Source organism: Sorex fumeus, unplaced genomic scaffold (genome assembly GCF_029834395.1).
Source record: "Sorex fumeus unplaced genomic scaffold, SorFum_2.1 ptg000044l, whole genome shotgun sequence".
In the NCBI taxonomy this organism is placed as follows: Eukaryota; Metazoa; Chordata; class Mammalia; order Eulipotyphla; family Soricidae; genus Sorex; species Sorex fumeus.
In genome coordinates, this window is record NW_026606101.1 from 10,602,323 (window position 1) to 10,627,148 (window position 24,826).

The window sequence follows — 24,826 nt, forward strand, 5'->3', positions numbered from 1 at the left end:
TGACTGAAGTTGTCAGGCCACTGCTATATTAAAAGAATAGTGGGACAACAAATTTTTTTGTTTGTTTTTGTTGGGAGCACATCTGGCTGTACTCAGGGTGTACTCGTCACTCAGGAATCACTCCTGACAGGACTTGAGAAACCATATGGGGTGCTGGGGCTTGAACCAACTGTGTAAGGCAAGGGTCTTACTTGTTATACTATTTTTAGACAAAGTGGCTAGAGAAGGCATTTTTGAAATCAGAGATTTCAGTTACAAAGGTATTCATTGATACATAAAGAAAGGAAATGCTGCTCTTTTTAAAAAACCATATGCAGCAGTGCTGAGGATCCTTAGGAATTGCTCGTGGTGGTACTGAAGGGAATATGCAGCACTGAGGAGACCTGGGGCCTCCTGCATGCGAAGCTGGTACTCAGCCCGTCTCTTTGGCCCCAAGAGAAAAAAAAAAGATGTCTTTAAGATGAAGGGAATCTTTTGTAGGGCTTCAAGGGCAAAAGTGGATAATCCAAAAAGGTAAATGTTGTGTTTATAGACAAGTATAGATACGAGAAACTAGTTCGATGTCCTTGGTCCCTAGGTGTTTCATTTCAATATAGTGTTAAATGTTAGCTCATAAATAATGGTCAGACACAAATTTGCAAGTAATAAGACAGTCACAGAAGGTGTCCGTTGCTTACATCTGCAGCTGTGGGCAATATAATAATCTGGTGGAAGAACTTTACCTCAAGCACAAGTCTTTGATAGTGCTTCCTGGCAGAGAGACAGCTCAGAGGGTGGAGTGTGTGCTTTACAAGCAGAGGCCCACATTTAAACGTTGGATCTCATGGTCACCAGAGCACTATCAGCCATACCCCCTGAGCACTGAGCTGGGAGTAGCCCCTGAACATCACCAGATGTGACCCTCAAGCCATAAAAAAAGATAAAAAGTTCTTGGTTATGTTCTGGATGGGCCATTATACTGATATATGTGATGTAATGGGAAGGTGCTCTGTGTTTAGTCTGTGTTTTACAAAGCCTGCTTGATACCTATGAATTGAAGTATTCGTGTCCTTGGGACTGACCACAATTCTGACTAATGTTTAAGTATCCTTGTGTGGGAAGAAGAGTAAATAGTAGCTTAGCACAATTAGAAATTCTATTTTTCCTTCCTTAGGATTAAAGGAAAACATGATTTTTTTGTTTCATGTTTTGCCTCTTTTGGAGAAAAGCAGCATTGCTCTCCACCTTCCTTTTATTGGGAAGGTACTGTGAGATTACTGAGAGTTTGGAAACTAGATCCTTTTGTTTTTATACGTGCAACACGTATACTCAGACGTTTGAGCTATCTCTCTAGCCTGGGCATTAGATTCTTAAACTCATCCACAAATCTACTAATCTAGCAAAATAACTTTGATTTTTATTTCCAGGTTGCACCTGCTGGTACTCGAAGGTGACTCTGGCAGTGTGGTAGGGGCTGCTTATGGCAGTGCCTGAGGGACCATGCCAAGTGCCGGGGATTTAATCCTGGTTTCCTGAGTGCAAAATGTGCTCTAGCCCTTTGAGCTTATTCTCCTGTACGAGAATACTTTTTATATAATACTTTCATATAATATAATAAAAAATAATTTAAAAATATTCCTTTCTGGAGTGGCTGTATGCACTTATGTTTTTATATAGGAGCATACATATTTACGTGTTTATTCATGTTGGTAAAAAGAACAATCTCTAATGTAAAGAAGGATTTTGGGTGCTGATGATGTATCCATATAGGCTCCTCAGTGGTTGCACTTGTGCCATTCTGGTTGGGAGTGTTTATCACCTGGACGGTTGTGCCTGTGGGATGGGGCTAGAGGGGAGTTCTCTGGACTTCCTGCACACTTTCTGGGATCTAAAACTATTCTTTTTGGAGGGACTGGGGTGGAGGGTGGATCACACACTGCTGTGCTCAGAGATTACTCCCTCCTGGCTCTGTGCTCAGGGATCACTTCTGGTGGTGCTTGGGGGACCATATAGGTGCCGGTTGTCAACTGCAAGCAGAGCAAGCACCTTCCCTGTTATACTATGGCTCGGACCCTGTGGACACTATTCTTGGTGCACATCTTGGATCTTCTTGTTGAGTACATAACTAGTAACTGAGTTAAATAAGGTCAGCAAGATTTTATAGTTTCATTTTGAAGAAGTTCTCAGCAACTATTCAATATTGCACACACACATATGTATATATATATGTACATATGTGTGTGCAATATTGAATAGTTGTGTATATATATATATATACATATATATATATATATACTTTTCTTTTCCTAGTGGCCCCAGATGAGCCTGTCCTTACCATGTGGTGGACCAGAACAGTTTCCTGGATTAGACATGAAGATGAGTAGGAAGTATCACACCACAAAGAAGGTGAGGATTACTAGTGTTTTCCATGTGTTTACAGAGTGCTTTCTAAAGGCATTCTTTTTTTCCTTTTTTGGCTTGGTGCAGGGAGTGAGGGTGGGGGTGTTTGGGCCACACCTGGAAGTGCTCAGGAGTTACTCCTTGCTCTGTGCTCAGGGATCACTCCTGGTGGGGCTTGGGGGACCATACAGGGTGCCAGAGATTGACTTCTGGTTGGCTGCATGTGAGGCAAGTGCCCTGCCCACTGTTCTATCTCTCTGACCCTCTCTTCGTCTTTTGATGGGTTGGTTTTAAGTTTTGTGGGTTCTTTATAACTCTTGGATATTAGCCCTGTGTCAGGTGTGTAGTGAGCAAATAGTTCTCCTAGTCGGTAGGGTGTCCTTTAATTTTAGCCATTGTTCCTTTTGCAATGTAAAAGCTTTTAAATTCAGTGTAGTTCCTGGTTGGAGAGCTCGTTCCGAGGTTAATGCACAGGGCTGCTCCTGGCATCCTGGGGACCAGGGAGTTATAGACCTTTTGGCTCTCCCCAAACCTCTAGTGTTTGTTGTTGTTTTTGTGGGGCCGGAACCTGTGGCCTCCTAGATAGGAATATATATTCTACTGCTGAGCTGCATCCCTAGTCCCACACATTTGCTTTTGAATTTTAGTATACTATTATTTGAATTATTTTTAATTTACTGAGGTAACATTGGTTTACAAGACTGTAAATGTTTGTTTTAGGGGTACAGTGTTACCACACATATCACCAAAGTGCCAGTATTTCTTTCTCTACCACGGTCTCTAGAACCTTTCTTGTCCACTTCCCCCTACCTTAGGTAACCTCAGTTCTGTTGTTAGAGTCTGAGGTTTGTTTTCATGGCTCTTTGTCTGTTCTTGCTCTCTGTTTCTTTCTGTACCACATCTGGTGAGATCATCTATTATTAGTATTTTTTTCTTCTGACTTATTTGCTCAGCATGACACCTCCAGTTTCAACCATGGTTCAGCAAAAAGAATGATTGCATTTTTTTTCTTGTAGCTGAGTAGTATTCCATTGAGTAAATACAGCAGAATTTCTTTATCCATTCATCTGTTGTTGGGCCCCTGGGTTGTTTCTAGATTTTCACCTAGCAGTGCTCAGGAGCCACTCCCTGAGTGACTAGAGGGTCCCTGTCTGTGGGATATGGGGGACCAGGCAACCATGCAGTGCAGGAGCATGTGCCAGCCTGTCGAGCTGTCTGCGGTCTTCGTTTCCAGATCGTGGCTTTTATAAATAGCGCTGCACTGAGCATAAGTATGCATATCTTTTTGGATTTGTATTTTTGTGTTCTTAGGAGCAGAATTGCTCTGTCTCATGTGGTAGTTTTATTTTTTAAAATTTTTGAGAAATCATCTTGTTTTCCATAGAGTCTAAACCATTGTTTACATTCCCACAAATAGTCACTGGGGGTTCTTTTTTCCCCATCTCCTCACTTATAATACTGTTTTTATAATGGAAATATTTTAAAACAATTTGTTTTGCTTTATAGGTGCCACACCTAGCAATGGGGATGGGGGAGGGGAGTGTGGGTAGTATGCTCAGATCCTACAGGGTGGTACTCAGGCCTGGCAGCAGGTGGGCTTGGGTGGGGAGACACTATTTTCTCTTTTCCTGAGCTAAAACCAGGGGTGGGGGAGTTGCCACCAAAGTCACGCCCCTCACCCCTGAGTGTGAGGGCCTGCATACAGTCCATGGATCTAATTCGGGGTGTCTTACATATTGCATATGTATTCTACCACTTGTGCCATATTCCCTACGAGCATATCCTTAAATTTTCTTTTCTAACTAATTTGAGTGCTTTCCTTTTTGATAAATAGCTTTCTTCCACCAAAGATTCGCGACAACCTGTTGAGGAGAAGGTTGGCACCCTCACGAAGATAATAGAAGCCATGGGGTTCACAGGACCTTTGAAGTACAGCAAATGGGTAAGATCTTTAAGTTCTTCTCATCTCTCTTTTTTTCACTTGATGCTTTCTGATCATAGGAGATTTTTAAAAGCTTTTTGTTTGCTTTTGTGATATGCACACATTGTTTTGAGAGCTTCAATATATGTTATTTTGAGAGATTCGAGTGTTGTCTCTGCTTCCTTTTTCCAATCCAGATCTGTACTTTTTGTGAAATTGAATTACATTCTATCGTCCTTTAACGTGAGTGTCTTGGTAGTAGGCAAGCCAGTTAAGCACTTTCTAGTCTCTTGGTGCATGATCTGCCCTAGAGATTAGTTCTTTGGAATTAATTGGGCAAATGTTCTAATGAGCAGTATTTTTTTTTTTTTTACTTGGGACAAGTGTAGAGAAAGTGTATATATTTTCACGCACTTTCTTCTAGGGAAATTTTTTTTCCCAAAATTCTAGCAATAGACCTTTTATTTATTTATTTTTTGGGATAGGTTTTATCTCTCTCTCTCTCTCTATATATATATATATATATTATTAGTGAAACACCATGAGGTACAGTTGTGGACTTAAAAGATTTTGTGCTTGGGTTTCAGTTATACAATGATCAAGCACCCATCCCTCCACCAGTGCCCAACTAATGGGCAGTATTCTTATGGAAATACTATTTGATTCCCCAACTCCCTCAGGAGTGAGCCCTGAGCACCACAGCTGGGTGTGGTCCGCCAACAAAAAGCCAAACAAAAAAATGGAAATATTACTCTGATTAATTTATGTGTTTTTTACTAGGTTTTTATACTAGGTCTTCATAATGACTCTGAAGTTTTACTCATATTTCAAATTAGCTAATCAACTCTGTGACTTGTAGATTCTATCATGGAGGAATAGCTGCCATTTCTAGTCAACTTGTGGCCTATGATTTGGCAGTTGCACTAAGTGAATGAAGGTCTTCCTTGCAGCAGGCGCATTCTTCTACCAGGTCTTTTAAACAGTGCTGCTAGGAGTTGGAGAGACAGTACAGTGGGTAGGGTGTTTGCCTTGCATGTCACCGACCTGGGTTTGATCCCTGGCACCCAACACAGTCCCTCAAGCCCTGCCAGAAGTGATTCCTGAGCACAGAGCCAGGAAGCCAGGAGTTACCTTTAAGCATTGCTGGGTCTGGACAAAACAAAAACAAACATAGAACCCCCCACCCCCAAATGGTGCCCCTAATCACTTGAAATAATAAAACACTAACTGTTCAGTTTTTCTCAGCCAGGTTATCTCCTAGTACGACCATTTCTCTCTACCATACGACAGAAGTGCTTTTTAGTGTTTTAAGGTTACTATAAAGTTGGATGAGACTAAATACATATGATTAATATTAATCATAGCACTGTAGCACTGTAACACTGTCCTCCTGTTATTCATCAGTTTGCTGGAGTGGGCACCAGTAACGTCTCACAACAAATTGTGAGACTTGTTGTTACTGTTTTTGGCATATCAAATATGTCACGGGGAGTTTGCCAGGCTTTGCCGTGCGGGCAGGGTACTCTCGGTAGCTTGCCAGGCTCTCTGAGAAGGGCGGAGGAATTGAACCTGGACTGGCTGTGTGCAAGGCAAACGCCCTACCCGCTGTGCTATTGCTCTGGCCCATTAATCATAACAAGCTAATATAAAAGCAGTAGAGAAACTTTCTTAGACTTTTGTCACAAAATGAGCAAAGTAATACCAGTCACACCATTTTAGCAAATTAAATTCAAATTTCAATTTCAGTTTCTTTTGCTTAATTTACCAGGCAGCGTTCATTACTCCTGTCTTTGTATTTGGGATCACTCCCAGCAGTGCATGGGAGATGTTATGGTGCTGGGTTTGAACTCAGGTCTCCAGCATGCAGAATATGCGCACTAAGCTTTTGAGCTATCTCTTCACATCCCTTTCATTTCATTTTTTTAAAAAATAATATATAGTTCTCTTTTTAACAATTTTCATTGCAATAAATAGAGTTCTCAATAGTCTCTGAGGTTTTTTTTTCTTTTTCTTTTGGTATGTGTGTGATGCGAGGGATTTAATCTATAATCTCTTTTACATGAATTATGAAAAGTGAATTCTGTAAACATTTTGCTTCTAAGAGGATACTGAAAATATACATGCTAGATAATAATGATGTTTTTGTGATTTTAAGGGTTATGTAGTCCCTCGGAATGATTATATAATTACTAGTGATATCATTAAAGTTACTTTTGCCTCTTTTTTGGGTGAGAATAATAAATATATTTCTATTTCTTGCAAATGTCTTCTCTTAATGAGTTACTGTTTTCTTCCTAAGTAAGAATAACAACAAGAAGGGAATGGGGTTTTAGTGACTTGGGATGGTGGGGGAGGATTAGGGGGGTAGGGGGTTGGGATCCTGAGACAATGGCGGATGGAAATGGATGCTTTGGTGGGGATTGTGGTGTTGGAACTATGAAACCCTATCATTGACAGTGTTGTAAATCATGGTGACACAAATAAAATTTAAGGAAGAAAAGGATAATACGGAGCTTTGACTTCAGAGATGAATCTGTGTTTAAAACTTGAATTTTTCTTTTTCTCTATCACTTCAGATTGATGGTTTGTTGATAGCAGTCACTGTCACTATCTTCCCGTTGTTCATTGATTTTCTTGAGCGGGCCCAGCAACGTCTCCATTGTGAGACTTTGTTGTTACTGTGTTTGCCTGCACGGCAAAGCCTGGCAAGCTACCCGTGATGTATTTCATATGCCAAACACAGTTGATATCAGTAGTCCTTGAAAATATTTTGAAAAAATTGAAACTATTTTAATGTATTATTTTAGTTTCAAGTGTGCAGTATATTGATTTGGGGTTTGTGAACATTGCAAAGTGAATGTTTTACAAGTAATTCTTTATTTTGGGGGCCTCCCAAACTGTGTTTGGGAGACGATGCAGTGCTGGCAATCAAAACTGGGTCTTCTACATGTCTGGCATAGTAGAAGGCCAGAGGGAGACAGGAGGTAAGGTGCTTGCCTTGCATGCAACTGACTCTGGTTTGAATCTCTAGTACCTCCAAGCATTTTCAGGAGTGACTCCTGTGCACAGAGTCAGAAGTAGCCCCAGACCCATGAGAGAGTTTTAACCTCAGATTCAGTTTCTTTAATAGGCACAGTGTTATTCATGTTGTTCATTTATTCTAGTGAGGTTTAGGAGTTTCTGTCTTTCCAGGAGTTGTCTGTTTCATCTTTTTTGGGCTGGAGTGATAGCAGAGTGAGTAGGGCATTTGCCTTGCACGCGGCTGACATGGCCGACCCAAGTTCTATTCCTTAGCCCCTCTCGGAGAACCCAGCAAGCTACCGAGAGTATCTCGCCCGCACGGCAAAGACTGGCAAGCTACCTGTGACGTATTCAATATGCCAAACACAGTAACAATTGTCACAATGGAGAGAGGTTCCTGGGCCCGCTCGAGCAAATCGATGAACAACTGGAGGACAGTGACAGTGTGACAGTGGCCTCAAGTTGTTCTGAGTTTCTTTCAGTATCCTTTATTATCTTTAGAATGTAATATCCTTTTGTCTCCATTCTTTTGTTTTGTTTTTGTAATTGATCTGATTATAGTTTCTGTCAATTTTATTAATACTCCAAAGAACCAACTTTGGATTCTTTGATTTTTCTATTTTAATTTTTATTGGTTTCTGCTCTTACCTTTATCAGATCATTCTTTCTCCTTGGTTTTATATTGTGTTTTTCTACTGTGTGTGTGTGTGTGTGTGTATGTGTGTCTTTCAAGGGGAACTCCCAAGCAGTGCTCAGAGGACTACCAGGGCCGCATGCAGGGCTCCTTGGAGATCCTTCAGGACTCTTATCTGGATAGTGCTGGGTGGTGGCATAGAACACTGAGACCAGTGCATGTGAAGCATATGCCTGTGACCCAGCCCTTTTTCTAGAGCCTAATCATGAATTTTTGTTTAAATTTGGGCTTCTAGCAAATGCCTAAAGGCAATAGAAACTGAGAACCGGTCTTCAGTAGGAATCTTCCAACAGGGTAGGGTTGAGCAGGAGGGACCCTGGTAGAGGTCTGACTGACACACACACACATACACACACACACACACACACACACACACAGAAGGTATGTGGCTTGAAATGGCTTACTTCTGGCTCTCTACTCAGGAATCAGTCCTGGCAGTGCTCAGAAACCCTTTATTGGGTGGTGGGGACTGAACTGGGTCAGCCGTGTGCAAAGGCAAGTGCCCTACCCATTGTACTATTTCTCTGACCCTAAATTTGATTTTTTTTAATTTTGAAAGTTTTTGTATTTATTTATTGGTTTTAAGGGCACACCCAACAATGCTCAGGGAATTACTCCTGGCTCTGCACTCAGGAATCACTCCTGATAGTGTGGGGAGATCATAAGGGATGTCAGGGATCAAACCTGGGTTTGACATGTGAAAGTCAAGCACCCTGTTTTGTGGCACTATTTCTCCAGGCCCTTAATTTTATTTTGTATTTTAAAAACATGGGCTTCTAGCGGGTAGGGCGTTTGCCTTGCATGTGGCTGATCCGAGTTCAATTCCCAGCATTCCATATGGTCCCCTGAGCACCTCCAGGAGTAATTCCTGAGTGCATGAGCCAGGAATAACCCCCGTGCATTGCCGGGTGTGACCCCCCCAAAAAAAAGCAAAAAAAAAGGGGGGGCTTCTGGGGCTGGATAGATGATACTAGATAGATAATACAGCTAGTAGGGCACTTGCCTTTCATGCAACTGACCCAGGTTCAATCCCTGGCATCACATATGATCCCCTGAACACTGTCAGGAGAAATTTCTGTATGCAGAGCCAGGAGTAACCCCTGATCATCTCTGGGTGTGGCCCTAAAACAGGACAAAACACAATAAAAATATGGGCTTCTTTTGTTAAATTACTCTCCATATAGGTATATCTGATTTCCACTTGTTAAGTGTTTGATTTTGCTGACTTAAAGTCTGGAACACGTACTAAGTCTCACATTAGCAACTTAAAAAAAATACATGTATGTAAAATCTGACATAATCCTTCCTTAATTCATCCTGAGTATTTCTGCCCATCAGAGACAGTTTTATTTAAAAAAAAGAAATAGTTGGGGCTGGAGCGATAGTATTATGTTGTGGGTAAGGCATTTATTTGCCTTGCATGCAGCCAACACAGGTTCAATTCCCAGCATTTCATATGGCCCACTGAGCACTGCCAGGAGTAATTCCTGAGCTAGGAGTAACCCCTGAACATCTCCAGGTGTAACCCAAAAAAAAAAAAAATAAGAAAAAAAAATATATATGCAATGGTTGAATCATCGTGAATTGCAAAGTTACAAAGATGTTAGGATTGTGTTTCCACCATATAATATTCCAATACCAATGAGACACTTCTTTTGACACTGGGGAGAATTGAAAAATATGAACATTCTGTAGTATTGGATATCCTGGTGACCTTTAATAACATAGCTCAACTATAGTTCTATATTGATTGTTCTTCAGTTGCTCGAGGGCTGGAGCGATAGCACAGGGCTGGAGCGATAGCACAGCAGTAGGGCGTTTGCCTTGCACGCAGCCAACATGGCCGACCCGAGTTCGATTCCTCCGCCCCTCTCAGAGAGCCCGGCAAGCTACCAAGAGTATCTCGCCTGCACGGCAGAGCCTGGCAAGCTCCCCGTGACGTATTTGATATGCCAAACACAGTAACAATAAAGTCTCCAATGGAGACGTTACTGGGGCCGCTCGAGCAAATTGACGAACAACGGGAGGGCCTTTACCTTTACCTTTACCTTCAGTTGCTATTTGATTCTCAGTCCGTGCCTATATTTTTAGTCTATGTGTATTTGAGTTTGTATTTTTATGTCTGTATTCTGTTCATATTTGAACCTGCCATTAAAAAAAGTTTCTAAAAGCCTTTTTTAATGTACTGCTTTATTTCATTGTATCCTTAAAAATATATAAAAAATCATTAAAATCTTAAAATCTACAATTCAATTTAAATTATTTGTATGCATTTTTATTAACATATAACATAGTACAGTAAAATAGACAAATTTAAATATATAGCTTGTAAATAAATTGAACCACTACACAGATTAAGATTCTAAGAATTCTTATAAATTTTGGGGACAGTAAAAGGCAGATCCTTCTATATTTAAATTTTTTAGAATTCTGTTTGGAGTGATAGTATTGTTGGTAGGGCATTTGCCTTGCACACATCTGACCCAAGTTTGATCCCTAGTACCCTAAGTACTGCTAGGCATGATCCGTGAGCACAGGTGGTTGTTACCCCCAAATTAAAAAACACACACACACACATAAAAATTTTTAGGAGTTATATTTTACAACAGTTTCCTGGGTTTGGAGTGATAGATCAGTAGCGCACAAACTTGTATGCATGAGGTCTGGGTTTGATCCTTGGCACTGCATGCCCCTTAGCACTGTGGGGGTATTTCTTTTTATTTTCTTCTTCTTGGGTCACACTTGGCGATACACAGGGGTTACTCCTGGCTCTGCACTCAGGAATTACTCCTGGCGGTGCTCAGGGGACCATATAGGATGCTGGGAATTGAACCCGGGTTGGCCGCGTGCAAGGCAAAGGCCCTACCTGCTGTGCTATCACTCCAGCCCAGGTATTTCTTGAGTACCACCTATTGTGGCCCCACTCCTAGGAGCGATAGCACAGCGGTAGGGCGTTCGCCTTACAAGCGGCCAACATGGCCAACCCGAGTTCGATTCCTCCGCCCCTCTCGAGAGCCCGGCAAGCTACCGAGAGTATCTCGCCCGCACAGCAGAGCCTGGCAAGCTACCGAGAGTATCTCGCCCGCACGGCAGAGCCTGGCAAGATCCCCGTGACGCATTCGATATGCCAGACACAGTAACAACAAAGTCTCCAATGGAGACGTTACTGGGCCGCTCGAGCAAATCGGTGACCAACGGGAGGGCCTTTATTTTATTTATTATTAATCAAGCTATAAAATTTAGAAAATACAGGAAAAAATTACCTTCTCCCTTAGTGGGAGGGGTAAAAAGATACAATTGAGCTATGGAAATAGCTCAGAGGACTAATGTGCAGGCTTTGCATGTCAGAGACCCTGGTCTGATCCCCAGTGCTGCACAGTTTCTGAGTCTTTTTTTTTTAATGTAGGAGTACTGCTATTTATTCAGCCACTGATTAGCTGATTGAATTGGGCATGAACTCCACCTTACTTTTTTCCCCCTATTTTTTCTATTTTTATTTATTAAATCACCGTGAGAGCAGTCACAAAGCTTTTGGGTGTGAGTCTCGGTCAGACAATGAAACACCCGTACCTTCACCAGTGCCCATTCTCCACCACCAAAAACCCCAGTATATCCCCATCCCACACCCTCCTCCTACCTGTGGGGCAGATGATTTCCACATTACTCTCTCTCTACTTTGATCCCATTCAATATTTTGACACCAGACCCACCATTATTATTTTGGATTTTGCCCCAACACTCAGATCTGCTGAAAAGGCAACAGTAGACAATTTGTTTTCTATTACTGGTTATGAATAACATATGATGTCGCGTGGCTGCAGCAGGGGCCGCACGATTTTGAAATTCCGAAATTTTAACACTTAAATCTGGAGGGATTTCTGCCAAAACCTGCTGGGTTCCAGATTTGTTCCTGATTCTCTTGGATCATGTCCGTTAAGCAGCTTGATCAGGAGCCAGAAAGGCCCTTCATGGGGGTGCGACTTGGGGTCTCGTTGGGGTGGGGAGGAAAGGGCCGCTCCACTCCCATCCCATGAGGCCCCGTGTGTTTCATCACTGCGAGCCCAAACCTGACTGTCCAATGGCCTCTGGAGGATGGCGGCCACTGAGCTGCCTTGGGGGAGCAGGTGGAGGGACAGCACCCTTTCCCTCCTGGGGTGGCCCGGTGACAGTAACCTACTGCGGGGTCTGGACGCATTTCTGCCAAAAGCCATTGGGTTTCCAGATTTGTTTCTGAGTCTCTGGGATCATGGCCATTAAGCAGTTCGATCAGGAACCAGAGAGGCCTTGCCTCCAATTATATAGCTGAGCTGAAATGGTTTGTGGGTGTGTCTCCCACATACCTAACTTTTGGCCGTTTACTTTCTTTGTAAACTTTGCCCCAAGTTTGGGGTCTGGCCAAAGGCACAGCAGCAATTTTGGGGTATCTGGAAGTCTGAAGGCGCCATCAGACTGCTGATATACTCACCTCACAGGTACAGATTGACCTGCTGGTGGCACCATACCCCCCCCCACAGTTCCTGAGTCTTGCTAGGAGCAAACCCTGACCTGGAGCTGGAGTAGCCTCTGAGCTCCATTGGGTTTACCATAAAAGGTAAGGTAAAGGCCCTCCCGTTGATCATCGATTTGCTCGAGCGGGCCCAGTAACGTCTCCATTGGAGAAGTTGTTGTTACTGTATCTGGCATATCGAATACTCTCGGTAGCTTGCCGGGCTCTCCGAGAGGGGCAGAGGAATCGAACTCGGGTCGGCCATGTTGGCCGCGTGCAAGGCGTGCAAGGCAAACGCCCTACCCGCTGTGCTATTGCTCCAGCACAGCGGGTAGGGCGTTTGCCTTACAAGCGGCCACCATGGCTGACCTGAGTTCGATTCCTCTGCCCCTCTTGGAGAGCCTGGCAAGCTGCCAAGAGTATTCAATATGCCAAACACAGTAACAACAAAGTCTCCAATGGAGACGTTACTGGGCCCGCTCGAGCAAATCGATGATCAACGGGAGGGCCTTTACCTGGGTTTACCATAAAACAACAAAAAACAAACACAAGGACTGAAATTTTTGTTGTTTGATTTAGGACAAAAGAATTAATGATTTTTAATAGAAGGGGTTTGGGATGAAAGAGTTTAATGAAGATAATACTAAACTGTTGTACAGAGGCTCACATATGGTGAAATGGGTTTGAATTAAAGGAAAGATCAATCACAAATCACAAATTGAATTAAAGGAAAGATCAATCACAAAGGAAAGATATTATTGGGAAATATCTTTTGAAAGTTTATGTTGAATTCCTGAAATAAGAAAATTTTGTTTTCTGAATTGTTAGCTTTTAAAAATTTCTAATTTTTAAAAATTTAGTTAAAAAATTTTTTTTTGGTGATACACAGCAATGCTCAAGGCTTACTCCTGGCTCTGTGCTGAGGGATCACTCCTGGGAGGCTTGGGGGAATCATGTGGTATAAGGGATCGAGTCCCGGTCTGCTACATGCTAAGCAAGCCCCCTACCCAGTGTACAATCACTCCAGCCTCCAAATTTTAAATTTTTTTTTATTTTTTGGGTCACACCCAGTGATGCACAGGGGTTACTCCTGGCGGTGTTCGGGAGACATATGGGATGCTGGGAATCAAACCCAGGTCGGCCACGTGCAAGGCAAATGCCCTACCAGCTGTACTGTCACTCCAGCCTCTAAATTTTTATTTTTTTAAATTAAAATATTTTAAAAACCGTGATTTAAAATATGATAATGACACGGTTTCACAATACAATGTTCCTATACCACATTCTCCACCAAAGTGTTCCTCCTCCTCCTATCCTTCCCTCTTCCGTGATAAGCTTAGTAGACATCACTAGCTTTAGAAATCTGTGTGTTTTGACAGGTAACAAATTTGATTAGAAAGAGTTTGGACCCTTCCTTCCAGTTGAAATATAAGGTCCTACATCTACATTGAATGGCATCAGCACATTCACTTGGTCATGTCCTGAGTTTTTTATTTCTTTGTCTTAGAAGATTAAAATCGCCGCCTTGCGCATGTATACTAGCTGTGTGGAGAAAACCGACTTCGAGGAATTCTTTTTAAGTAAGTTACTGATTTTTTTCCCTTTTGGTTTTGGTTTTGATTTATTTCTTCACCTTTCACTTTTTTTGTTGTTAATGTTGCATGGAACAGAGATCGTACACATAGTTGTGGTAATTAATTGCTGGGCATTTGCACCCTTTAGTTGTGGTTATGGTCACACATGGCTGTTGTGTGTCTGGAAGTCAGTCAGAGCATTGCACATCACTAAAGGTGGAGCTGCCAGGCTTACATGGCAGAGCTATCAGGATCATTTTCAACAATGTGGGAGACCATATGGGGATTAAACTTTTGATCGACTACATGAAGAGCAGGCGCTTCAGCTAATGACCCATTTCCTGACTCAGAGATTGATTTATTTTCCTTTTGGGGCCATACCTGAAGATGCTCATGAGTTACTCCTAGCTCTGTGCTCAGGAATTACTCCTTGCAGTGCCCAGGGGACCATATGGGATGCCAGGGGATTGAACCCAGACTGGTCGTGCTTGGGGAAGTCCTGTGGTAACAGAGAATAAGCCCCCGCCTCCTGCGTGCACCACATGTACTCAGCATGTTATATTTTCTTTCTAGCCCCAACATTTGATACTTCCAATTTTTGGTTTTAGGACTTATTCCTAACAGTAGTTTTTCAAAAGTATGGAGAGCTCAGGTGTCTGACCAGCGTCATTCTTAGTTCCTCCCCCAGCAAAAAGTGTGGCATTTTCACCTGCTTGGGCAGATACCATGACCACAAGTGGTTCTCCTGGGCAAGGCTTCACTCCAGATGTCCTGGCCTCTGTGACTTTCCTAAATGTGGAGAATTTTACTGTATTTTCCCCAGATGTGGAAAATCAACTGTAATTTGGAGGTAGTGGGGGACTGCATTCATGCTTTCCCCTTTGACAAATAAAAGAGACCACCAGTGTTACTTTATGAAGGTTATATGAATTTTCTCACAACAGTATTTATCAGCCTCTTGAACACTCACCATTATGAAATATCAAAGTTATAGAAACTCTGTCATTTCAGAGTCTAAAATGTTCAGAGGCCTAAGACCAACATATTGGGGATTCAGACTGGTAAGATGCCTCAGCGGTCTGCTGTTATTTCCAGGATGTTCTGATATCATTTGTGGAATAAATTTGTGTCATTTGTGTACCTTCTTGGAGTACTGGTTAGCTACCAAAATTTTTGAGGTATTATATATCTCTCTCTATATATATCTATACACATACACATATATTTATATTTTGAGGTATATATACACACATATGTAATATGTTATACATATGAGTATATGTATATAATATTATACATATATAGTATGTTTTATATATATTAGGTTTACAAAAGTATTAATATTTCTATTTTCACCTTATAGTGTTGACTACACCATACTCAGTATTGGTGTGTTATTGCCCCTCCCCCACTGTCAATAGGTCCATTCTAGTCCACTCTCTCCCAAGTCTCTCTTTACCCTGCTTCCCAAGCATGCCCTCAGTAAACTCAGTTCTATTAACAGAGTCTGAGTGTATTTTCAATGATCATTTTCTATTTCCTTGCTGCGCTTCTTGATATGACACATATGAGTAAGATCTATCTGGTATTTGTCCTCACTTTGACTCATTTCACTCAAGAGAACATTCTTTATATATTTTTAATTTTATTTATTTTTATATTTAATCACCATGAGATACAGTTACAAGCTTTTTTGTTTGAGTTTCAACATACAGTGATCAAATACTCATCCCTTTACCAGTGCACATTCTCTACCACCAATGTCACCAGTATCTCCCCCTTTCCAACCCTCCCCCTGCCTCCATGGCAGACAGTTTCCCCCATATTCTCTCTCTACTTTTGGGCATTATGGTTTTCAGTACAGATACTGAGAGACTATCATGTTTGGTTCCTTTATCTATTTTCAGCACACACCTCCCATCCCTAATGATTCCTCCAACCATCATTGTCTTAGTGATCCCTTCTCTGTTCCAGCTGCCTTCTCCCCCAGCTCATGGGACAGGCTTCCAACTATGGGGCAATATTCCTGGCCCTTGTGAACAGAACATTCTTTAGTTATATCCAAGTTGTAGCAAAAGATAAGCTTTCATCTTATAGCTGGCTAGTATTCCATTGTGTAAATATATGGCATCTTTTATTTTTAACACATCTGTCTTGGGGAGAGGAACCACAGGTGGTGGTACCTTGGCGCTACTCTAAGTATATTGCTCTGAGGGGAGTCTGGTGCTGGGGTGGAAATTGAGCACGATATTACACATGCAAGGCCAGTGCCATTAAGCTAGATCTCCAATCTTACCAAAATTCTTTCTGTTTGTATTTTTTTTTAATTTTTAAATTTTTTATCCTAGTTTCTTTATTCTCTTCTATTGCTAGGCTCTTCAGATTTTGAAATTTAAAAACCAGTATTTTAAATAGCACTGCTATAGACATGGGTGTACATACAACTTTTTGAATATTTTTGTGTTCTTGGGATAGATAACAAGGAGTGTCTATAATTGAATCAGAATGTAGTTCTTACTCAAGTTTTTTTTGAGTGGGGAATTTGGGCTACACCACTTCTGGCTTTGGACTCAGGGATCTCACTTGTTAGTGCTATGGAGACCATATGGGGTGCCAAGTATCAAATCTGGGTTAGCTGTGTGCAAGGCAAGCACCTTATCTGCTGTACTATCTCTCTGGCCCCTTAGCCCCTCTTGTCTCTTGCCTCTTCGCCCCATCTTTGCAGAGAAGAAAACCAAGACACCAAGAAGCTTAATAACTTTATAGTGAGAAGAGGTAGATTCAAAGTTCTGAATCAGGCAACCTACTCCAGAGCCTGCATTAAAATGAATAGCATTGTGAACACTGACATTCTCTAACAGTAGTGAATTATTAAATTTTATCCAGCTTTATGTCAAGGAAGTGCCTAGTCTCAGAAAATAACACAATGAGTGTATATTTGAGCACAATTAAACTTTGAAGTGTTCAAACACATTTCACTGATGTAAACAAGAAATTGCAGTTTTGGGGTTTGTTTTTGTTTTGGGGCCACAGCTGGCTGTGCTCATGGCTTACTCCTGGCTCTGTACTCAGGCATCACTCCTGATGGTACTTGGTAATTAGGTAATCTCTTCATCCCCATAAGCTACTGTGCTTTTGCCTTTCTTGCAGTCAAATATTCAGTGGTCTTCTGACCCCAGGAGGTATAGGGAATCAGTCATCTGCTAGCTCTTTTCCCAACCTCAGCCCTAAACCAACCCCCGGAAGGGAAAATTGTGACCTTACTCCAGCTGCTGGCCTGTCTGTCTGTGCTTCCCAGCCCAAGAACTGATTCCCTTTTTGAGAAAATTGGAAAGGCTCCTAGAGGCTGCTGAGAAGCTTTGATGTAGAGGTAGCAACTGAACAGATTGTCCTTTAGAAGCAGCCAACGTTCATTTTCCAGATTGAAAGACGGACTTCCAAGAAAACTTTTCTTTTTAATGTTTTGTTCTAGCATCCAAAAAAGACCCAGCTTCAGATCTGGGCTTGCAGTTTCTCATGGCTATTCTTGTTTTAGGTGGAGGGTGGTTGGCCCACACTCAGATGGCATGTGATTTAATAGCTTCAGAGCTGGCCAGACCAGCCTTCACCTCCCTCCTGCTGGACTCCAAGAGGAAGTCCATTTGACAGCTGCTGGGCACCTCCCAGTAAGCTCACCGGAGTATTTTGGTGTCTCTTCATGACAGACCTGGACTCGAACCCCAGCCCTGCTACTAGCTTACTAACATTGTGACTGCCCGCAAGTTACTTGGCCTTTTTGAGCTTGTTTACTCAACTCTGAAATCAGGATTATGATTCCTCCCTTTAGTATCAAAGTGAGATTAAGTGAGATAATTAACATGACTAGCAGTAAACCTGGTATGAATTAGTGTTCCTTTTTAATATTAATATTAGAGAGGCAATTACAGTAATGATTAAGAACAGCGTGTTCAGGACTGGGGACATAGCTCAGCGGCAGAGCACTTGCCCTGAATGTGTGAGGCCCTGGGTTCAATCTTGACACCGAACAGATTGTTAAATCAAGTAGATCTGAATTTGATTCCAGGCATCTCATTTCTTTAGGCAATTGTCTTCATCTAAAAAGTTTGTTTTCCCACTTGTCAGTTGGAGATAGTATCTATTCCTACTCCGTAGGCCTGTTGGAAGAATTCATTGAGTTAATGCCTGTCAAACACCTGTTACAATGCTTGGTGCATAGAAAGCCCAAAGTGAAGTGCATGGATGCTGGTGTAAGCATTCCTCACCGGAGGCCTGCCTGACCTTTCCTTTCTAGTGGCTCCTGATTGCTACCACTTAGTGCATTATGCACACCATTGATTGCACCAAGACAGAAAATACCTTGACTCTAAGGGTTCAGATTTCCCTCTGATTTTCTTTCTGTTTTTTTTGGGCCACACCTGGCTGTGCTTAAGGATCTCTCACTCTTGGTGGTGCTTGGGGGAATCATGTGGTACCAGGGACTGAACCAGGGTTGGCTGTATGCAAGGCGAACACCTTAAGCCCTACATCCTTTGCCTATCTCTTCAGCCCCTGCTTTTCTTACTTTGTTCATCATGTTGCTTCACCTTTTTCCCTTGTCCAATTATAAGGAGGGCACATTCCATGGGGCACCCCCTCATTCAATCAGAGGTATTTTTTTGTGATCTAAGAATGGAAAGATTTGGATGACTTAAACAATGAGGTAATTTTTGTTACCTTAAACCAACAAGAAGCCTGGCTGATTTTTGTCATTCCTCGGGGTGACGAATGACCTTTTACAAGCTTTGGTCTGTTTTGTTTAGTCTCAGCTCCCTAGAGCCTTACTTCTTTCTCCTGAAAATTTCTTTTGGATGAGTCAGTCCGAGCACCTCTGTCGGTCACACACTGGGTCATCTTAAAGAAAGAAGATGGGAAGGTCTGGGCTCATCTCAGTTGGGAGAGTGACTGCTTTATGGACATGAGGCATAAATTAGATACCCTTCTCTGTTCCCATCTACTGAGTCCAATTCCAGTGACACTGCTATTGGGGATCTCTTGTGCCACAACTAAGTGTCGATTCTAGCTCACCACACCAAGTATGTGCGAGCATTCCAGTTAATTAAAAGTGCAGGAGGGGCCAGAGCAATAGTACAGCAGGTAGGGCACTTGCCTTGCATGTGACTGACCTGAGTTTGATCCCTGCTATCCCATATGGTCCCCTAAGCACTGCCAGGAATGATTCCTGAGTGCAGAGCCAGCAGTAACCCCTGAGCATTATCAGATGTAGCTCCCTCCCCCCAAAAACAACCTCACTTCTCCCCCACCCCCCAAATAGTGTGTAGGAGCCTGAAGGAATGGCACAGGGGCTTAAGTCTCTGCCTTGCAAGTGTTTGGTCATGAGTTCAATCCCCAGTGCCCCATATACAGCCCTGGTGACTGCTGTTTGAGTCCGGCAGCTCTGCAGTGCTTCAAGCCGTTTCTAGCTGCACCACTGCCAGGTCTGTGTGAGTACCATGTACAGGGGTGTAACCCCTGGTGATCACCAAAACTGAAGAGGTTTTGGAAGTGTGCCAGGAAGTGTGACTTCTGCAAGCACACTTGTGAGCATTGCTGCAATGCCCAGCAAGTGCCACAATCTGAACTTGCGTGCCTCAACTAGAGTGGAACCCCTCATGGCACCCAGGCACTCACCCCCTCAGCTGAAGCGATATGCGAGCATATCAGTCAGCCAGCCCTGTGTGCAGCTCCTGGACATTGCAACATAACAACAACGGAGTGGGAATTAAAAAAAAAAAAGGGCCTCTAATGAATACTGCATGAGCACTCTGACTAAAGTGTGCAATCCCTGGCGAGCACTGTAAAGAGTGTGAGCACCAACACCCATGTGTGTGTCATGTGTGTTTATTGAACAACAGAGATGGGGGAGAGGAAATACAAAATGAAAAAGGAGCAATAAAAGATTAGATGAAGTTATACTTCTCCGCAGGGCTTATATTTCAGCGGGCAGGCAAAGTGTTGTTTGCTCAGATTTCAGAAGAAATTGAGAACAAAGAATTGAACAAAGAATCACAAAGAAATTGGGAGGAACCAAAGAGATCATTTATGCCCCAGCTCCTATTCCTTATTCTTTTTTCATATCTTTCTAAAACAATGTTGGCCACATCTGGCAATAATCAGGGGTTACTCCTGGCTTTGCACTCAGGAATCGCTCCTGGTGGTACTCGGGGGCCATATGGATGATGGAGATTGAACCCGGGTCGGCCATGTGCAACACAAGCGCCTTATCCCCCATTGTATCTTTTTAGCGGCCTGAGCTTCTTAAACTGGATTGCAATCCCGCTGTGGGCTTGTATAACTGAGTGTGTGTGTGTGTGTGTGTGTGTGTGTGTGTGTAGGATTTCACAACAATTTTAAAATAAGTTTATAGTTTATTATCAGTAAACAATTTTATATATCTGGGGTAATGTGAAAATTTCTCATGCAACAAGGAGCCACAAGTAGAAAAAGTTTAAGCAGCCCCTATCTAGGCTATGCCATATGAAGTGAGAAAGCTGAGACCCAGAGAAAAGTGATTTGCCTAAGCCCCAAGACAGCGTTAATGGGGCTGAGCTGGAAGGCTATTGTTGGTCTGTGCTCTTTTAGTCATGATCTTGCCCACTCACCCGCACTCTCTCTCTCTCTCTCTGATGGCATCATAAAAGCATATGAATGGACATTTCTTAGTTGAATAAATTTCTACCAATTTCTTTATTCAATATTTTTGTGCTAAACCTTCACATATTTATACTTGATTGTTATTTTTCTAGGGTGTCAGATGCCTGATACATTTAATTCATGGTTTCTTATAACTCTACTTCATGTCTGGTAAGTGAGCAATGTAAGTGAGGTCATCATCATCGTTTTTACTTTAACAGTGCCTACTTGTTAAGATACAGCCTTTAGTAAAGCTGATTATATGCAGTGGTAGCTGTTCAGACATAAAATTGTTCCTTTCATTTTAATAACCAGTGTCTTGAAGCACAGTTTTATTAAAGGTCAAAGTATAGTCCCAGAAGGAAACTAGTATTTGTAGAATGTTCTGAAAGTACACCTAACCCAGCGAACAGTGCTATCAGTATCTCTAGGAGACTCTGTGAGGTTGGATGGAAAGTTCTCTCCCTTGGCTGTTTTAGGAAAGTTCACATTTACGTAAAAGTGGTTTGAATTGTGAGAATCAGTGGTCATTTTCATTGCTGGTCATCAGAAACCTATAACAAATTATAGCACTGACATTTACCTCGAAAATGTGCATACAGGTTAGATTCATGCCAGGTTTGCTTCATGTAAAAATATTTAACACCTTAAACAGTATATTTTTTCTTCAGCTGCAAAATAAGTAGCCAAAAAAAATCCATTTTTCATCTAATGTTACCCAGTATTAAAGGTCACAAGGATATAGGAGAGACGTTGAGGTGGGGGCTGGTCGAACTGCCAGATCTTGGGAAAGTAAATTCCGGAGAACTAAGTTTACTACTTTGACCATACTGAGTATCTGAGGAACCGGGGCCGGGGGAATGGCTGGCCTGTCAAAAGAACCCTTGTTTGAGACTGCCTTTAGCTGAGCTTTGCATCACACGACTGACTGCTCTATAAAGACTTTGGTTTTGATCGCCTCTGAAATGTTTCTTCTTCTGAACTCACAGGGTCACCGAGGTTGGGGCCTATGGAGTGTCCATGTATCGTGTTACTTTTTAATAAGTGAGTCGATTCTTGAGGTCACACATCCTGGGAAGTTTGCTGGGAGTCAGAGAGAGTGCTCAGGATGCTCACAGTCTAGTCGGGAAGATCAGACATGGGAAATGGTTCTGTAATATGCACGAGTGATGCTTATGGGATCACAGAGGTAGCACGACTCTCAGGACCTGTGCTCGCTCCTCCTGCTTGTTGAAATGTGCTGTATCCTCTGTTCAGGCAACTGAGAGGGCAGACTGCCTTCTGTCTGGATGGGAAAGGATAGGAACGGTTCAGGAAGGGGAGCTGGGGAGTTGGGTCTACAGAGAGGAAAACTACTTTTTCAAAAGGAGAGGACTGCAGATGTACTGTAGAATTACTCACTGGCAAGGTGGGAGGGTCAGAGGAGGCTAGACTGTTCCCAAAGGAGCTCAAAGATAATATTCAGAGCCTGTATGAAAGACTCCTTATTGCCCCTGGAGCTCAAGGTATCAGAGTGTTAGAGGGAGTGGATGGCAAAATAAAATATATAATCCCTGTGACCACATCCCAAGGTCAGTACCTGACTAATAGCAGCTGGGCGAACCTTGAAACTACTTATAGTTCTTTTAAGTTAGCCACCGTTTCCAAACGTGCCTGCTGAGTCTTCTTTTCCAAGGTTGGTTTAATTTCTCAGAGGCGTAGTGGGTACCACCATCAGAAAAGTGGTGGGGGATTGGCGGGGAGCGGCAGAGGTCTGCTTCAGATCTGCTCTTGTTTTCCCCTCCCCCTTTCTTCCTTAGTTCTCGGGATCTGCAGGCTTTGATGGAATGAGTCAATTGGCCTTTGAGTTTGAATTTGCAAACTCGCTGAAAATGTACTGAGATGGAGAGGATGATGTGGGCATTGGCGAGAACGCTATAGTTTACTAAACTTTCAAGAAACTCTAGTGGGAAGCAGATATAAAATATAGTTGCTTATAATGCGTGGCAATGAAGTGCTCTGCCCAAGGCACAAGGAGGTACTGTGGTTGCGAGGAGGCATGATCTCATCCAGATTTGGTGGTGGAGGGAGAACATTTGGATTTGGGGCAAGCGGTGGATAAACTAGGGCTCTGTGGGAAAGGTTTCATCGAGGTGCACAGTGACAGATGAGCAAATTTCTGTCGGCATAGGAGGAACATCTTAAGTTTTGGGGGATATCAGGAGCAAGACATAAAACCTATAGAACATGGAGTATTTGACAGCAGTCAGCTCTCTGAAGCACCAGAGCAGATCTGTGGAGGACTGTGGGGGAAGCGCTCTGGGAAAGCGGTTTAGTGCCTAGTGATGCTGGGATTTCCAAAAAGCATTGGGTGGGGCTGGAGTGATAGTACAGCAGGTAGGATACTTGCCTCGAAAGTGACTGACCCGGATTCAATCCTGGGTACTCCATACGGCCCCCTGAGCACCTTCAGGAGTGATCCCTGAGTGTAGAGCCAGGAGTAAGCCTTGAGCACCTCTGGGAATGACCTCAAAATGGGGGTGGGGTGGAGGAGGGGATAAAAAAAGAAAGGAAAGCATTGGGGAACCTGTTTTCTAAGGGGTAGAAGGTATTGGGAGAAGAATGGATCCACTTCAAGTCAGTGAAAAACTCTTTCCTCATTTTGGTTTTTTGGTTTGCTGTTTGTGTGACTGGTTTAAAAAGAATTTTTTTTCCTTTTGGTTTTGGGGTTCTGGTGCTCAGGGTCTACTCCTGCTCCTGGCTTAGTGCTTTGGGGATCTGTCCCAATGGTGCTCAGGTTACTGGTGGGTGATCAGGCCTGGGGCTGCTTCATGTAAAGCATGCTTGTCAACTTTTTGAGTCACCTCCATAACTCCCTTCCTCCTATTTTTTCTTTTTCTTTTTTTTTTTGGTGGTCTTGTAATTGAAGGATAACTACATTCAATAATAAGGCCCATCATTAAACTTCCTAGAGATATAGAAGATTGAAATGCTTCCTGTTGGCAGTAGCGAAGAGAGGCTTAGAAACAGTCATAAAAGTAGAAAGTACAGCTCACCCTCACCCCTCCCCAAACTACACAAAATCCTAATAAACAATATTCTGACAGTGGACTTTCTTGAAAGCTTGTTGGAGTTCCCCAGGGTGATGGCTCTCTGCTAAGTCTCAGAATAGGGGCAGGATTTCTTTCATCCCACAAGTTCCCTGGAGAGGTGTTTATGTTTCTCTAATCGGCTCTGCTTTTGCTAGTTCCACAATTTTTCTGTATTGTTAGGACTTAGGACTAGGAGCCCCCACCCCCAGTCCCTGGAGGTCCCCTCTCCGTGGTTTTCCATGTGGGCTGGCAGGTGCTCTGACTGTGTTCTTTGTCTGCTGAGTGAGATTAGTGTTGACTGTGGCCACTGTCTGGGCTCTCTGGCATCCCCTCAAGGACTTGATAGACGTGGCCCCTCCTCTCAGCCTTGTCATGGGCGGCACTTAATCCATGCAGGTGCATCCAAAGGAAACGGGGGGTGCTCTGACTTTTCCCTCACTCCCTCCATCACCAGGTACCAGGCACCTCCATCACTCAAACTTGATTTTTAGTAACAAGTGGATTTTTCATATTGTGACCTAGAATATACCCATCTTATCTGATTTTTTACAAAAAATTTTTGTTATGGGGTCACACCTGGCAATGCTCAGGGGTTACTCCTGGCTCTGTACTCAGGTATTTTCCTGGTGGTGCTCTGGGGACCATATGGGCTGCCAGGAAATGAACCCGGACCAGCAAGGTACAAGTCCCTTGTTATGGACCCTACCCACTGTACTATTTCTCCAGCCCCTATCTAATGTTTTAAAAAATCAAACAAACACTGTCAAACACTGTCCTCCCATTATTCATTGATTTTTGCTTGAGCAGGCCCAGAAACGTCACCATTTTGAGACTTCTTGTTACTGTGTTTGGCATATCGAGTACGTCACGGGTAGCTTGCCAGGCTATGCCGTGCAGGGGGCTTGGGCGTTAGAGCTGTTACTAGCAAGGTAAAAATACTTGTAAATACCTTTTTTTTTTTTAATTTGGGGAACCTCCCGAGCAGTGCTCAGTGGCCCTGGAGCCCACTCC

General features: G+C 42.8%; 1 protein-coding gene across 2 annotated transcripts in view; it reads left to right on the forward strand.

The window, feature by feature from the left end:
• LOC130030128 (ubiquinol-cytochrome-c reductase complex assembly factor 1) overlaps window positions 1-24,826 on the forward strand; it is a 101,688-nt gene that overhangs the window by 18,777 nt on the left and 58,085 nt on the right. The window contains exons 3-6 of one of the 2 annotated variants that reach the window (XM_056121325.1): window positions 2,290-2,385; window positions 4,214-4,321; window positions 14,009-14,081; window positions 20,858-20,915. In XM_056121325.1, the coding sequence (XP_055977300.1) occupies window positions 2,290-2,385; window positions 4,214-4,321; window positions 14,009-14,081; window positions 20,858-20,915 (335 nt within the window). The remainder of the gene's footprint in view (window positions 1-2,289; window positions 2,386-4,213; window positions 4,322-14,008; window positions 14,082-20,857; window positions 20,916-24,826) is intronic. The other variant, XM_056121326.1, reaches the window with a different exon arrangement.